Source organism: Pelodiscus sinensis, chromosome 16 (genome assembly GCF_052426305.1).
Source record: "Pelodiscus sinensis isolate ZL-2025 chromosome 16, ASM5242630v1, whole genome shotgun sequence".
In the NCBI taxonomy this organism is placed as follows: Eukaryota; Metazoa; Chordata; order Testudines; family Trionychidae; genus Pelodiscus; species Pelodiscus sinensis.
The window spans coordinates 37,690,247-37,703,948 of NC_143067.1; the positions used below are offsets into that span (position 1 = coordinate 37,690,247).

General features: G+C 38.2%; 1 protein-coding gene across 2 annotated transcripts in view; it reads left to right on the top strand.

Annotated features, from left to right (window-relative positions):
* Window positions 1-13,702, top strand: part of RANBP17 (RAN binding protein 17) — a 227,169-nt gene that overhangs the window by 130,930 nt on the left and 82,537 nt on the right. For both annotated transcript variants that reach the window (XM_089769552.1, XM_025181074.3), the window contains one exon: window positions 6,926-7,006. In XM_089769552.1, the coding sequence (XP_089625678.1) occupies window positions 6,926-7,006 (81 nt within the window). The remainder of the gene's footprint in view (window positions 1-6,925; window positions 7,007-13,702) is intronic.

Genomic DNA, 13,702 nt, shown 5'->3' on the forward strand with positions numbered 1-13,702 from the left:
TTAATAAAAAAAATCTATGACATATAATTAATTTCTTGAACTTTCCTATAAATGTAATCCACGCAAAATGACTTTGCCCAGTCAATTATGGGCCTCACCTGCTAGTGGTAAATATTTTTTAATATTGTGTTCTGCATAAATACCACTGTGATTGACATTAAAATGGCAGTGCTTCTGTGCATTTGCATGCATGACAGTTGTTGCTTTGACGATGCTCAGTTTTATCTAATACAGCACCCACTTCCTTTTTAACAGCAAACAGTCTTTCATATCAGAAAGTGGGGGAGAGACATAGTAAAGTTGAAATAATACTTCACCATTTCAATTTACCATTAGAACCATTGAATACTCTTGTGATCTGTTAACTACTTTTGGATCTAATCATGGAATAGTAACAGTTTATAGTATTGGAGTCCTGAGAAAAGTAGCTAAAACACTGGAAAAGTGTGAAGCAAATATGTATTTAAATGCTATGGGAGGAACATAGGGGGCACAATATAATGTTTGATATGAAATGATCAACCAAGTGGTGACTCTTCATGGCATTAATGATTTTTTGTATTCCTCTAATGAAGGGGCTTCATCTCCTCTTTTGTAGTAGTTTACTGGTTCTTATGGCAAATTTAGTGTCTGGTTGCCATGTGCAGCATTCCTTAAAGAGTGATGTGACTTTAGTTGTGATTGAAGTGAACCACATCTCTTTTATATTGGTTTTGAAGATATTTTCTAGTTAGCTATCTAACCCGCATAATATCAACATTGGATCATCTTCATTCATATAGTCTTAAATTTCTCCTTTTGATCTTTCTGCACAACTGGTCAGTAATATCAACTGATGAATACTTGAGTCAAGTTAATCCCAAACAAGCTGTTTTACATATATTTGATATCTGCCAGTAGCACTGTTGATATGAGCTACCTAATGTTTGCCAAGAGAGCTCAACCATATTCAGCTCATTTGCTAGAGGTTGTCTTGAGTAGCCATTCCTCAGCTAATTGAAGTATTTTCTGAGGTTGCTCACCACAGTGAGTTTGCTGACATTCTGATCATAATTTCAGGTAATTCTGTCAATTCCTATTGTCAAATGTAGATCTTCCATTGAACGTAATTCACCAGCCTCCTTTTTAACTTCTGGGCATCATTTTTTAAGGGGCATATTTTTATACACACTTTCAGCCATTCATGCAGTGGAAGACTCCATTATAAACCATAAACTTATATCTGCCCCATCAAGAATCTTGGATTTCACAAGGAAACCCTTTTGATTTCTACTATCCTTCCTTAGTTTCATCAGTGCCCAAGAAAATTGATCTTCATTTGAAAAACATTAAGGCCCAGGGTTTTAAAGGTATTTGGGCATTGCTATGCTCAGTGTTTCATGGCCGAAGGCTTGTTTTCTAGAGAGATTTAGAAATTTAGGAGCCAAAATCTCAATGAGATTTAGTCTTGTGGAGATTTAGGATCTTAAATCTATTAGGCATTGCAGTGCTGAGTGTGGCAACACCTAAACAACTTGAAATGTCTAGGCCTTAGTCTCAAATAAATTATTCCAGCTTTGTGTCTCATATCACAGGTAACCTCCTAGATTTACATATTCTTGTGACAGAATTATGTAAACTTAACCACTCTCACCTTTTTCTTGGACTTCTTCAACTTTACTATTTGATCTGAGGAAGTGGGTCTGGCCCACGAAAGCTCATCATCTAATAAACCATCTTGTTAGTCTTTAAAGTGCTACATTGTCCTGCATTTTGCTTCAGCTACCCCAGACTAACACGGCTACATTTCTATCACTTTTTCTTGGAGTCAGACTTGTACATATTCAGTTGTGATTTATTACTTGTTTGTGGAAAAAATAGTTTCTCAAATTCTTCTTTTCAAATGTTTGTTTAGCACGTAGACCTATTTGTTCGCAAATTGTTTGTGTACCGATCCTGAGCCTTGCAAATATTATGTTGTTTAAACTTGTCAGAAACTTGTATAATTAACTATTGGTCTTTGGGTTCACAAAATCTTTGTTCGTATCACTGGAATCACATTGTAGTGTTTCTCTTCTAGAATAACTGGAATGAGACATCTCCTATGAATGTATGGATGAATTCAGTAATTATCTATCCGTGGTACATGTACACATATATATGGTTTTTCTAGGATGCTTGTCTTTGTACTATCTAAGCACAAAGTATCCAAGGAAAATTCAGGATTTGTGAACATGTTCCCAATTTCCTGAATACTTAAGAATAGCCAGTTTGACCTATAGCAAACTACAACTCCAGGCTGTTATCTGTGAAAGTATTTTGTGGGGTTTTTTTTAAATTATTTGCATGTACCCAGCTCTAATGAAGTATGTCTGTTCAGTCAATGCATGTGTGCCACAGGGAGCTCTGAACTGTAAAAGATTATAACCTGCAAGAAATAGTTAAAGCACGACCATATAGAGCCTTATGGCTAGCATATTGCCCATTTCCTCTTTTTTACTGATGCACAAATACCACCCTATGGCTGAGATTTCCCAAGACTTTTAGGTGATTTGGATTCCCAGGTTTCATTCATTTTAATGGGAATTGGGCATCCAGGAGTGTTCCCTTAAGATTTTCCATCTGTGGGCAGAGTGAGTTTTATCTTGTGCACCAATATTGAGGTCCTGTGTGCTTGTTCGGACGTGTGCCACTGCGGCTCCCCCCAGTTCCTAACAACAGTACATATATAATCTCAATTATTGTGTAAGAAAAAATACTGAAACAAGGGATAGTGAACAAGGTGTATAGCCCTGCACCTAATCACCCTGAACACCACCCAGCTTTGCACCCAGTCTCACTCCCACCTAGCCTTGCTCCTTCCATTCCTGCATCCATGGCCTTCCCATCTCCTTCACCCCTTACCACTAATCCTGCATTGTGCCTCCTTTGCCCCTAACTTCTGCAAACTGACCCCTTCATCCCAACCCTACACTTTCCTCCTTGATGTGCCCCCAAGTCCCACCCTGTGCTTCCAGCATGCTGTGCCATGCTACCCCCCTGCTCTGTATCCTCCACTCCCTTTGCCCAGCCACACCCATGCCCTAGGCATGGGCCCAGTTTACCCAGCCCTAAGGCTGGCCCTTTGACAAGGCAGCCGAGTGCCACGTGGCTCTGGCTCTGGCCACCACGTGGCTCCAGCCCCATGTGGCTCCAGCCCCAGCTGCTGCCCACACAATGGCTCAAGCCCTGGCCACTGGAGCTGCTGCCACCACCCACCACCACATGGCGGCTCAGGCTCGGGCCCCAGCCAGAGCTGCCACCCACCACACGGTGACTCAGGCCTAGGCTCTGGCTACTGAGACTGCCGACAACCAATACGTGGTGGCTCAGGCCTAGGCCCCAGCTGCAGCCACTGCCCACCTCAGAGCGGTTCCGGCTCTGGCCCAGGCCCTGGCTGCCGGAGCAGCTGCTGGCTGCCTGCAACAGGACTCCAGTTCTGATCCCGGCCGGGGCTGCCGGTGGAGCAGCCACCAGCCACCCACAATGCAGTTCTGGCTCTGGCTGGGGCTGCCATTGGAGCATCCACCAACCACCTGTGATGCAGCTTTGGCTGGGGCCACTGGGGCACTCGCCCCCCGCCATGCATCCCGCAGCTCCAGCCTTGGGGAAGGGCTGAAGCCAGGGCCACATCATGGCAGCTCTGCTGCTCCTTGCGTGGGGCAGCCATCTGCCACTCGCCCAGCCCCTATGGTGCCTCCTTTGCCCCTAACTTCACAGCTGAGAAGTCACTGGGCAGTTCTGCTTGAGGGTGAGCAGGCCTCACATTCTTGGTGCATACCCACACAGGCGCTCACCTTAGAGGGAACACTGGCATCCAGTATTTAAAATTTTCAGCCTAAAATATTAAATTTTGGTTTGGGCTCTTTGAATTTTAAAACTCTGGTATTTTGTAACAATATCCAAAATAACCTTAATTTGTCACTAAGAATATTATCCCTATATTCTGGGACTTTTGTTGTTCAGTTCTTTTAAAATTTGGTTCTTGTCATCCATAGTTAAGCTTCTTCAACATTTTGAAAGTATGAATAGTATTCATATCCATATGAAAATAAATGGTACAACATGCTCTTCATATAGCCTAACAAGATCATAATTTTATTGGCACATCATCTCCATTTTTGCAATATTTATACTGGTTTCCACCTTCCTCCTCTTCATTTAAAGTAGCAAACAATAATAAAGGGCTCGCAGCATTATAACAGGGATGTTTGTGATAACTGGAAGAGGCACCACTATCTTGTGACCCAAGTGGACTTGCAGATCTCTTCCTACTCACACTATGCCTCAGTTCTTCAGCCGCCCCTTCCATAATATTCCCTATACACTTGGTTTTTTTCTCATCCTCATTCCTTCTCTGATTTTTCATAGTCCTCCCATATGCTCCATTCACTAGCATTCTGATACCATTCCCAAAGAAGTAGAAACCTCCAGAGGTATTCTTCTTCATTCCACTACTGCTACCAAGTTTATTTACTACAGTACTTTGTTTCTATACGTTCATCATGCTGTCAGCACCATGGATAGCTCTAGCAGCAGTGTGGGTTAAGTTCTGAGCTCATGTCTGGGAATATTTTTTAAGATGATGTGGTGAGAAAGATCAAGGGAAGAATAGGTAGTTGTGAAGTGTTGAATAGTTCAGAAAGGTTGTATGGAACGATACTTTTACATCCCTCACTGCCTCTCTTTATAAATAATTCTAATTATACAAACTGACAACAAGTGTACATCGGTCAGGATAGTTTTAATGAAGCTGTTTACCTATGAAATATGTGGTATCTTATTTTTGCTTAAGAGGGTCTTTTTGTTATTTTTTTTTAAATATGGAGCTTAATAGGACAAATAGTTCCAGAGATACTACAATAAGAAAAGCATACTTTTTGATATGATAATTTTACCAAAAAAATGAAGCTGTTTTTACCCTGGGCAAAATATCATTAAAGTAGGGCTTATAGGCAGCCTCAACTACTTCTTGCCTGGTACAGGCTTGGAGGCTAAGTTAGGTTATTCTGATCCCTTGGGACTGGATCTAACACTGGTACTAATAATAAATATGTATATGTTTGTGTTACTGGAATAACTATAAACCTTGCCATTTGATTATGTGTATCTTGTCTACTTTATAAACACCTGAACAATGTTAGTGCCACTATTTCATTTTATGAAAACATTTACAGCTCAATATTTTGGCTTTTGTATACCAAGTATGGAGACAGTCTGTTATTTCTTTACCACATTATGTATATTTGCTTTTAGAAATGTGATTTCTGTTAGTCTGTTATGTAAGTTTCTGTAGACTTGCGCTTCTAATTGGTAATCCTGTTAAATGTAATTGTTTACTTTCCATCACCCATTTATGTTTCCTGCCCAGTTGCTTTGACTTTCTTTTACTTCAGTATCTTTTTTTGTGAATTGGTCACTTGAGACAGAGAAAAGGAAGCCAGAATTTGGACTCAAATGTTTGATTGACTTAAAGAGCTTGAATTTCTCTCCTGTGTTGTTCATCATTGTCTTCTGTCCCTCAAACATTGGAAAATCATAAAATTGTTTTGGTGTTTCTTTATACTTAGTTATATTTCTGTTTAATTTTTACAGATTTTTTCCTGTGAGTTGTTATGCCTTGAATGTAATTTTAATATTGCACATTGATATTGTCCATCATTCCTGTTGCGTGATGTTCATAAACCAAAAACAAGAACGGAAATGGTCATGAATATGCACTCAGAAATATGTCCCTAACCTCTTACATACATCATTCATACTTTTCTTCATCCAAAAGCAGCAGCATATGGAGCAAAAAGAATAGGTCAAATTGTGACAAAACGGAAAGTCAAACAATAGTGGGGCAGCTTTTTTTTGTAATGGTCTGTTTTGGTTACTCTTTAAACATTTAAGCATTAGGTGCAGAATAGATTTCTGTTTTTGTTTTGGGGTTTTTTTTAGAACTCCCTGAAATAGTGAAAAGTGGTAAATTATGGACTTGCTAGGATGGGCTCTTTCTTTAAGGCATATAAGCTACTGTATTTATGCACAATGCTTTTTACTAAATGAGTCAATGCTTATTTGTGCATTTAAGATGAGAAATGTTGGAGGGTTTTCAGTGTTAGCATAGAAATGGACAAATAAGTTATGCCTTCCAAATATGGAGCTGTCCTATGAGACATAGCCATGCATACCCCATGAGAAAAATAGTAAGTATAGTACTTCCTTTCTATGTGTTAGTGTGTACCCAAAAGATAAAGTGGCGCAAAGCCATGCTGATTTAAGGCTCTTAATTTCTCTATTTCAGATCTGAACCTTTTTATGTTGTATCAGTCTGAACTCCAAACTCAGATCTATACCAATATATACTTTTATCGGGGTGTTACAGATTTTTTAAACAATGCTACTTAGGAGAGAAGGATGCTCCAAGTTTAAGTTGCCTGCCTTAGGAGGACCAGGTTCAATTTCCTTTTCCACTACAAACTTCCTCTGTGACTTTTGATGTCTTGCTTAGTCTCTCTCTGCCTCAGTTCCCTATATGTAAAATGGAGGCAGCATCAGGGCGCAGCATATAAATATATAAGATGAGTAGGGGAGAAGGTTGTGTTTGGGGTAATATGCTTTACCATGATAAATGGTGGCTTAGAAACTGATAGAGAAGAGGTAAAAAGGGTTATTTAATTCTAAATTGCTTGTAGGATTACAAAATGTTGAAATTACAGGTTCAAGAATAAAAATTATTGAATTAACTTATTTTTCTAATGTTTCCCATCTCATGAACATAAAAAGAACACAATCTACCAGAAGGATGTATTTGTGCAATAGTGCCCTAGCATTTTGTATTTATGTGTGTGTTTACTTACTCACTTTTCTCACAAAGAGGGCAACATTTATTATAAACGTTCTCTCTCCTTCTTTATTCCAGTGTTACAAATCTTAAGTGCTGGGGAAGATGTGAGCCTGTGATTTCAAGAACTCTTCAGTTTCTAAATGATCTTTCTGTTGGATATCCTTTTTATCATGGGTCCTATTCAGTGAAAATAATTTAATGAAAATTAATTTGTGAAAGCCATTTTCCTTTTTATAGTAAATTGTTTTAATACCAATGAAAATATTAATATTAAAAGATTTGTTTAGTCTTTTTATATGCAAAGCACATTTTAAGTTATTTTGTGTGTTTCCCTATTCTTATTCTCAATGCAAGATTATCCATGTGACCAGTTCACTAACATCATTAGTCTCAGTCACGATTTTCCAGAAGACAAGAATGTCATTGACTCTAATGAGAATAAGACTGGGCACATTTTGGCTCCCATTCAACTAAGGTACTTAAGCCCATTCCTGACTTTAAGCACATGAGTAATCCCATTAAAATCCATGTGACTACTTACATCCGGACTTTAATATCTTAATAGAACCAGGGTCTTCATTGCTTCTATTTCTAACACCAGGATCTTGAATTTTTGTTAACAGTTCACCTGAGTCCCGGATTAGATTTTACCGTGACTGAAACTTTTTGAGGCTGATATTTAAGTCATGCATCATAAAATAGAGTGTGATATGTTTACTCTCTGAGTTTCCAACAAGTCATACAAGAAGATCCATTTTCAGGAAAAAAATAGTATGTAATAATTTTTGACATATCAAAATGTTTAAATGGATACAGGCAATGGAAACCAAAATTTTCAGCACTGATAAAAATATTCAGGAAGGGAAGTCTTTTGATATTTTTAAAATAAATACTGCTTTTCTTTCAGTTTCAGGTGAAGAGATTAATGTTATAGGAAGGAAAGGAGGCTGGAAAGTACAGCCTTGAATCATTTTATTTTCTCCTTAGATTGCAGTCATCACAGCAGAATGTTAATATATTTCCTTGTATTAAATGCTGCTTATTGTTTTGCAGATTGAATAAGTGCATTTCATTTAGCTAAAATGATGCTGTATATGTGTTCTCACCCTTGCTAGGAGTATCATTAATCAGCCAACATGGGAGATGTTAAATATATAGATACATATATCTCTGCTGTTAACACCACCAAGTATAAAGGGGCACAGCTGAAATCCAAACGTCACTAAGATATTTAATAGAAACAAAAAGGGGGTTGATTATTGCATTGCATTGCATGAATAAGAATGTACAAGAGTTAATCAGCTTGCTGTCCCTGGTTGTATTCAATAGACTAAGGTAACCAAGATTAAAATATTCCTCCTAGTTCAAAATATTTACTTGTTTTGTTGCTCATTTATGGATGTAAGCTGAAATAGTCACCATTATATTACTGTTAACAGCAGTGAGCCTTTTATATGTTTGATATTACATGACTAAGAATTTAGAATGCAGGTCTGCTTCCTCCCACCCCTCCCCCGGAGTTGGGGTTAGGCACTTAGCATTTGATGTGCGGGAATGTATTTGGGACCTGCCTCACAATCCCAGCCCCTAAAACAAGGGGGAATGATTTGCAGTTACAGACACAATGTATACTTGTTTTAAGGCTGCAGGGTGACCAATGAATATGTTGCTGGTTAAACAGTTTTTATATTGTACCTTGGGCAAAGTAGATGAGTTTGCTATATGTGATTTGGATACGATATTATCAGGAGGGGTATATACTTAAGTGTCAGTCTTCCTTTAGATAATGTATTATGTGCTGCTAAGAACCCTGATAAGAGAGCTTTAAAGCTGTGTCATATGGAAGTATGAAGTAGTAGTGATACCTTTTTAAATATGCTGCTGTGTAAATGAGACTTCAAAATAAAACATTTTTAAAAATCAATAAGAAGGAAGATTAACTAAAACCATAAACATCAAAATATATTTAAACAAACATTCTAAAAACAGTAGCTTCTCTGGGTTTAGATGAGTGGGATAGGACAGATAGCTTTAATGCTGGTTCACTTTTCTGTGATATGTTTGTATTAGTTAAGTTTAGAATTGTGTTCCTTGGCAAACCATAAAAGATTTCAAAAGTATTAGACACCCACTTTTGTGCTGGAATTTAATATGCAACTTTTTATTGGAAAATAATCGTCCTTGTCTGGCAAAATCCACCATGCAATATTTCTGTTAGTAGGCATAATGCAATAAAGACAGGGAGGGCTATTTATCACTACAAATTTTGAGGATTTCAGGATTCTTTTTATTATTTTAATATATTTCTTTGGTATTAAATCAGAAAAATGATAAATTACACCTGTCGAGGCTGTTTTTCCTTTTTGCTAGAAAATGATGTACAACCCAATTTCACTGGTCATTTTGGCTTTTAAAGATATGTATTTTTTTTGCTATAAAAAACTTCACCCAATAGGGTTTTTTTAATAATAATGCTGAAGTACTTTTTATTTCTAAACCTATGAAGTAGCTTATAAGTACTTCCTGGCATTGCAAACTTTGGCCTTTTCACACTGTTGGTTTTTTTAAAATAATTATTTAAAATAATTTTGGAAGAAATATTGTATTCTTAAAAAAAAATCCAGTGATTCCACTTTCAGTATATATTATAGGGTACATCTTGACTGAGTTGAAAGTTTAAAAAAAAAATTTAAGTTCTTGTCCAGTGTTAATCATTCATGTGTATATAATTTTTTTAGTAGAAAATTATTCTCAACGTGTCTAGTGAGTCTCTAAATGTCCCTGGAAATTTATTTATCTTTTTATTATGCATAAAAGTCATTATTTCTAAAGATTCTCTGAGTTAAAAAGAAAAGTATTAGTGCTAATAAGCACTCTACATAATATCCACAAGGAAAATAATTGACATTTTTAAACAACAAAAGGCAACACATGATTTGAACTGGTGTCGTGTTTTACGTTATTTTAACAATGATTCCAGGTTTGCATATTCAGAAATATATTAGCCCAATTTGATTTTAAAGCTCAGTTATTTGAATTATAAATCATTATGTCCCTTCTAGCTGGGCATTCATGAAATATCTTTGAATTCATTTACATAATGGAATACATTAACGGTTCCTTTATGTCACACCGTCGTATTGGCCCCTCATGCATGTTTAGTTCTCCCTAATAATTAACGTTAACATTATACATTTTCCATAACCAAATAATAATAAATAGTATTGTTGTTTTGTAAAGCAACTAGCTGCAAAATACTCTTGTCAAAAAGTCTGCTTTATCCATGTTTGTTACTTCTAAAGAGCCCTCTCATACGCTGGAACTATTGTATAGCTTGGCAATGTGAAAGCAGATAACCAGATGCACTAGGTTAACAAAAATTAATCTGTAAAATGTTTCCTTATGATCAGGTGAGTAGGTTTGCCAAAAGCATCTATATTCTCCATCCATAGCCATTTAAGGAAGTGATCATTTTTAAACGTAGTTTGATCAGTGTGAAATTAAAATTAATCATTCCTAAAAAAAAGTACATCATAAGAACATTAAGGGTACATCTAAACTACATCCCTCTTTCAAAAGAGGGATGTAAATTAGACATATCAACATTGCAAATGAAGCCGGGATTTGAGTTTCCCGCGCTTCATTTGCATAATCGTGTCATGGCTTTTTTTGAAAAACGCTATTTTGAAAGTGAAACCGCAGTAGACATGGTTCTTTTGAAAAGAAAAGCCTTTTTCGAAAGATCCTGTACTCAAAAAATGAGGTTTACACGTCTATACCACGGTTTCACTTTCGAAATAGCGTTTTTTGAAAAAACACCATGACATGATTACGCAAATGAAGCACAGGCGAGTCAAATCCCAGCTTCATTTGCAATTTCGATATGTCTCATTTACATTCCTCTTTCCAAAGAGGGATATAGTCTAGACATAGCCAGAGTTTGCAAATTGAAGCACTCGAGTCAGGAAATGACAATGTTATGGTAGCTTGTGCTGTCTCAACTGCCCACTTGTGTGTATGTGTTACAACACACTTGAAATACATTCTCATGCTATTTTTTTGTCTACAGAGTCCCTACCTTAGTCAGTGCAAGGGATGCCCAGTGCTCAATGAATCGGATAGCCGTTCACTATTTTTTTAATCCTCAAGGTACAGTGTGTAATCCCATATTTCATTTACCGCATACCATCCAAACACCATATTGCAGACACCTGCCTCATTCCGAATACATAGTACATGCTGTGGGGGCAAAATTGCATGCGCTTGGGTATCATAATACATGTACACAGAGCTAGGGAAAATTATACAACCATCATTAACTTGTCACTTCCTTACTTTTGAGTGCTTTGTTAATTGAGTTTAGCAACTTAAGCTTTTATTTAATGTAGTTTTCTAAAGGGATTCCCTACATTTTTAAAAAGAAAAGAAGAAAATGTCCCACTATGTAGGATAAACAGGACCAAATTCTCAGCATCAAACAGGTGAAAAACTGCCCTAAATGGGCAGTCATGGATTTCCGTAATGGAGGAATCCTTGAGGGATTAGCACCAACACAAGGGATGTTTTGGAACAGGGTTTATTTGCTAGGCCAAAGCTCAACCCTTAGGATATGTCTATACTAGGAAACTATTTCAAAATAACTAAAATTGATTTAATACGTCTTGAAATAACAAAATCAAAATGGCATGTCCTCACTATGGGAGAGCCTTGAAATAAGTCCAAGGTAGGCTCCGTTAATGTGGATGCGCTACCTCAACTTAGAACCCCAGGAAGCACTGGGGAGTAATTAGTTTGAATTACTCTGGGGAATAATTATTTTGAAATAGCGGCACCAGAGCCTCCACACTAGCACTGTTTCGAAATTAGCATTATTCCCCGAGGAAGGCAGGAGTACAGATTTCAAAATAAGTGGACCGTTATTTTGAATTAACAGGCTTGGTAGTGTGGATGTTCTGCTTATTAATTTGACATAAGGGGGGTTATTTTGAATTAAAGCCCTAGTGTAAACCAGGCTTAGAGAGCCATCTGTTCTCCCCAGCAATGATGTACACTGAGAACCTGGCCTCTTGTGTTTTTATAAACATCTTTTAAATATTTTCAGGTCTTTCTAACCTCATGTTTCTGTCTTCCTGCTTAGCATTTCAACTTGTGTTTTTTGATGCAAGAAAATAGAATATTGGGTAAAGGCCTAAGTATTCTTAATATTATCTATGGGTTTTAGTCATTGTTGGAAATTCAAAATGGAAAGAGCATCCATAGTGTTATACAATGTAAGTAATAGCACACAATTGAGCATTTCATGGCATAATTGTCATTTTAGGTGGATACTGTGGTACCAGGCTGAAGACTTAAGGTCCCATATGCTATGTACTTTCTATTAGGTTGGGATACTCAATGACAAACATAGCAGTTCAAACAGAGTTTTGTTTTATACAATAACGTGGGACAAATCATCACGCTGAACCAGAGGCTGTAGAAGGATTCCTGATCCTTAATCAGATCAATATGTATTGTAAGACAGAACCATGTTGTAACTTTAGAGATTGAAATGCTGCAGGTGAGTCCCCTGGTATAGTAGGTCTTGTCTACTCTGGCATGTTTTCTCACCAAGAACTGCCTTTTGTTGACAAAACAGTGAGGCTGTGTCTACACTGGCATGAATTTCTGGAAATGCTTAAAACGGAATACTATTCCGTTTTCAGTTTTTCCGGAAAAGGAGCGTCTACATTGGCAGGCTGCTTTTCCGGAAAAGCCCTTTTTCCGGAAAAGCGTCTGTGGCCAATGTAGACGCGCTTTTCCGGAAAAGAGCCCTGATCGCCATTTTCGCGATCGGGGCTTTTTTCCGGAAAAGACTACTGGGCTGTCTACACTGGCCCTTTTCCGGAACAGTGTTCCAGAATAAGGATTTATGCCCGAGCGAGAGCAGAATAGTTTTTCCGGAATAGCGGCTGATTTTGTACAGTAGAGCATCATTGCTTTTCCAGAAAATCAAGGTCCAGTGTAGACAGCTCGTAGCTTATTCCAGAAAATCAGCCGCTTTTCCGGAATAAGTGGCCCAGTGTAGACACAGCCTGAGAGCATACATACTACAATGCAACTTTTGTCAGAAAAAAACACCCAGTTTTGGTGACAAAAATCTTCCACCTCTGCGAGAGACTTTTGTCTTTTCCTCTCCCTTTATTGTCAGCAAGGAGCCTGTGTGGACTCTGTTGTTTGTTTTGTCCAGAGAGCTGATTTCTGCCCTGATGGCTGTGCTCAGTGTTTTGTGATCTCTGCTGCCCTGCAGGCATGCACCTCTCCCCTTTCAAAAGCTCTAGGAAGTATCTGACAGCTGAGTGAGCTGCACCATTTGGGGAACAAACAAAAAGAGCAAGTCATTGGAATGCTCCCTCTGTCCTGCTAGAAACATAGCAGCAGGCAGACTGCAGCTACAGGAGGAGGGCTGGAGAGACTGCTGTGCTGCTTTGACATTCCTCAGCATGGAGAGCTCACAGAGCTACTCATGATACTGTGCCCAGCAGCTGAGAATGTTGTGGGAGAACTCAGAGAATCCCAACAAGTGCAGGGATCAGCTCTGCCTTCCCATAGCACTGCAATGTGAGATGCTCACCCACAATGCTTCGCTCTGTCTGTCAACAGGGGAGCAAGCAGTGTGGCCATTCAACGTCGATAATGGGAGGCAGAAAAAAAGTTTGACCGGTTTTCACTTTTACCAACTTTTGCACGTCAACAGCACTTTTGTCGCCAAACATTCCCAGCATAGACATAGCCTTAGAAATCAACATAGATCCGACCTAAGTTCCTACAAAACTGAAAATGCAGCCCTGTTCCCTAAGTGTGTCATTACACTGA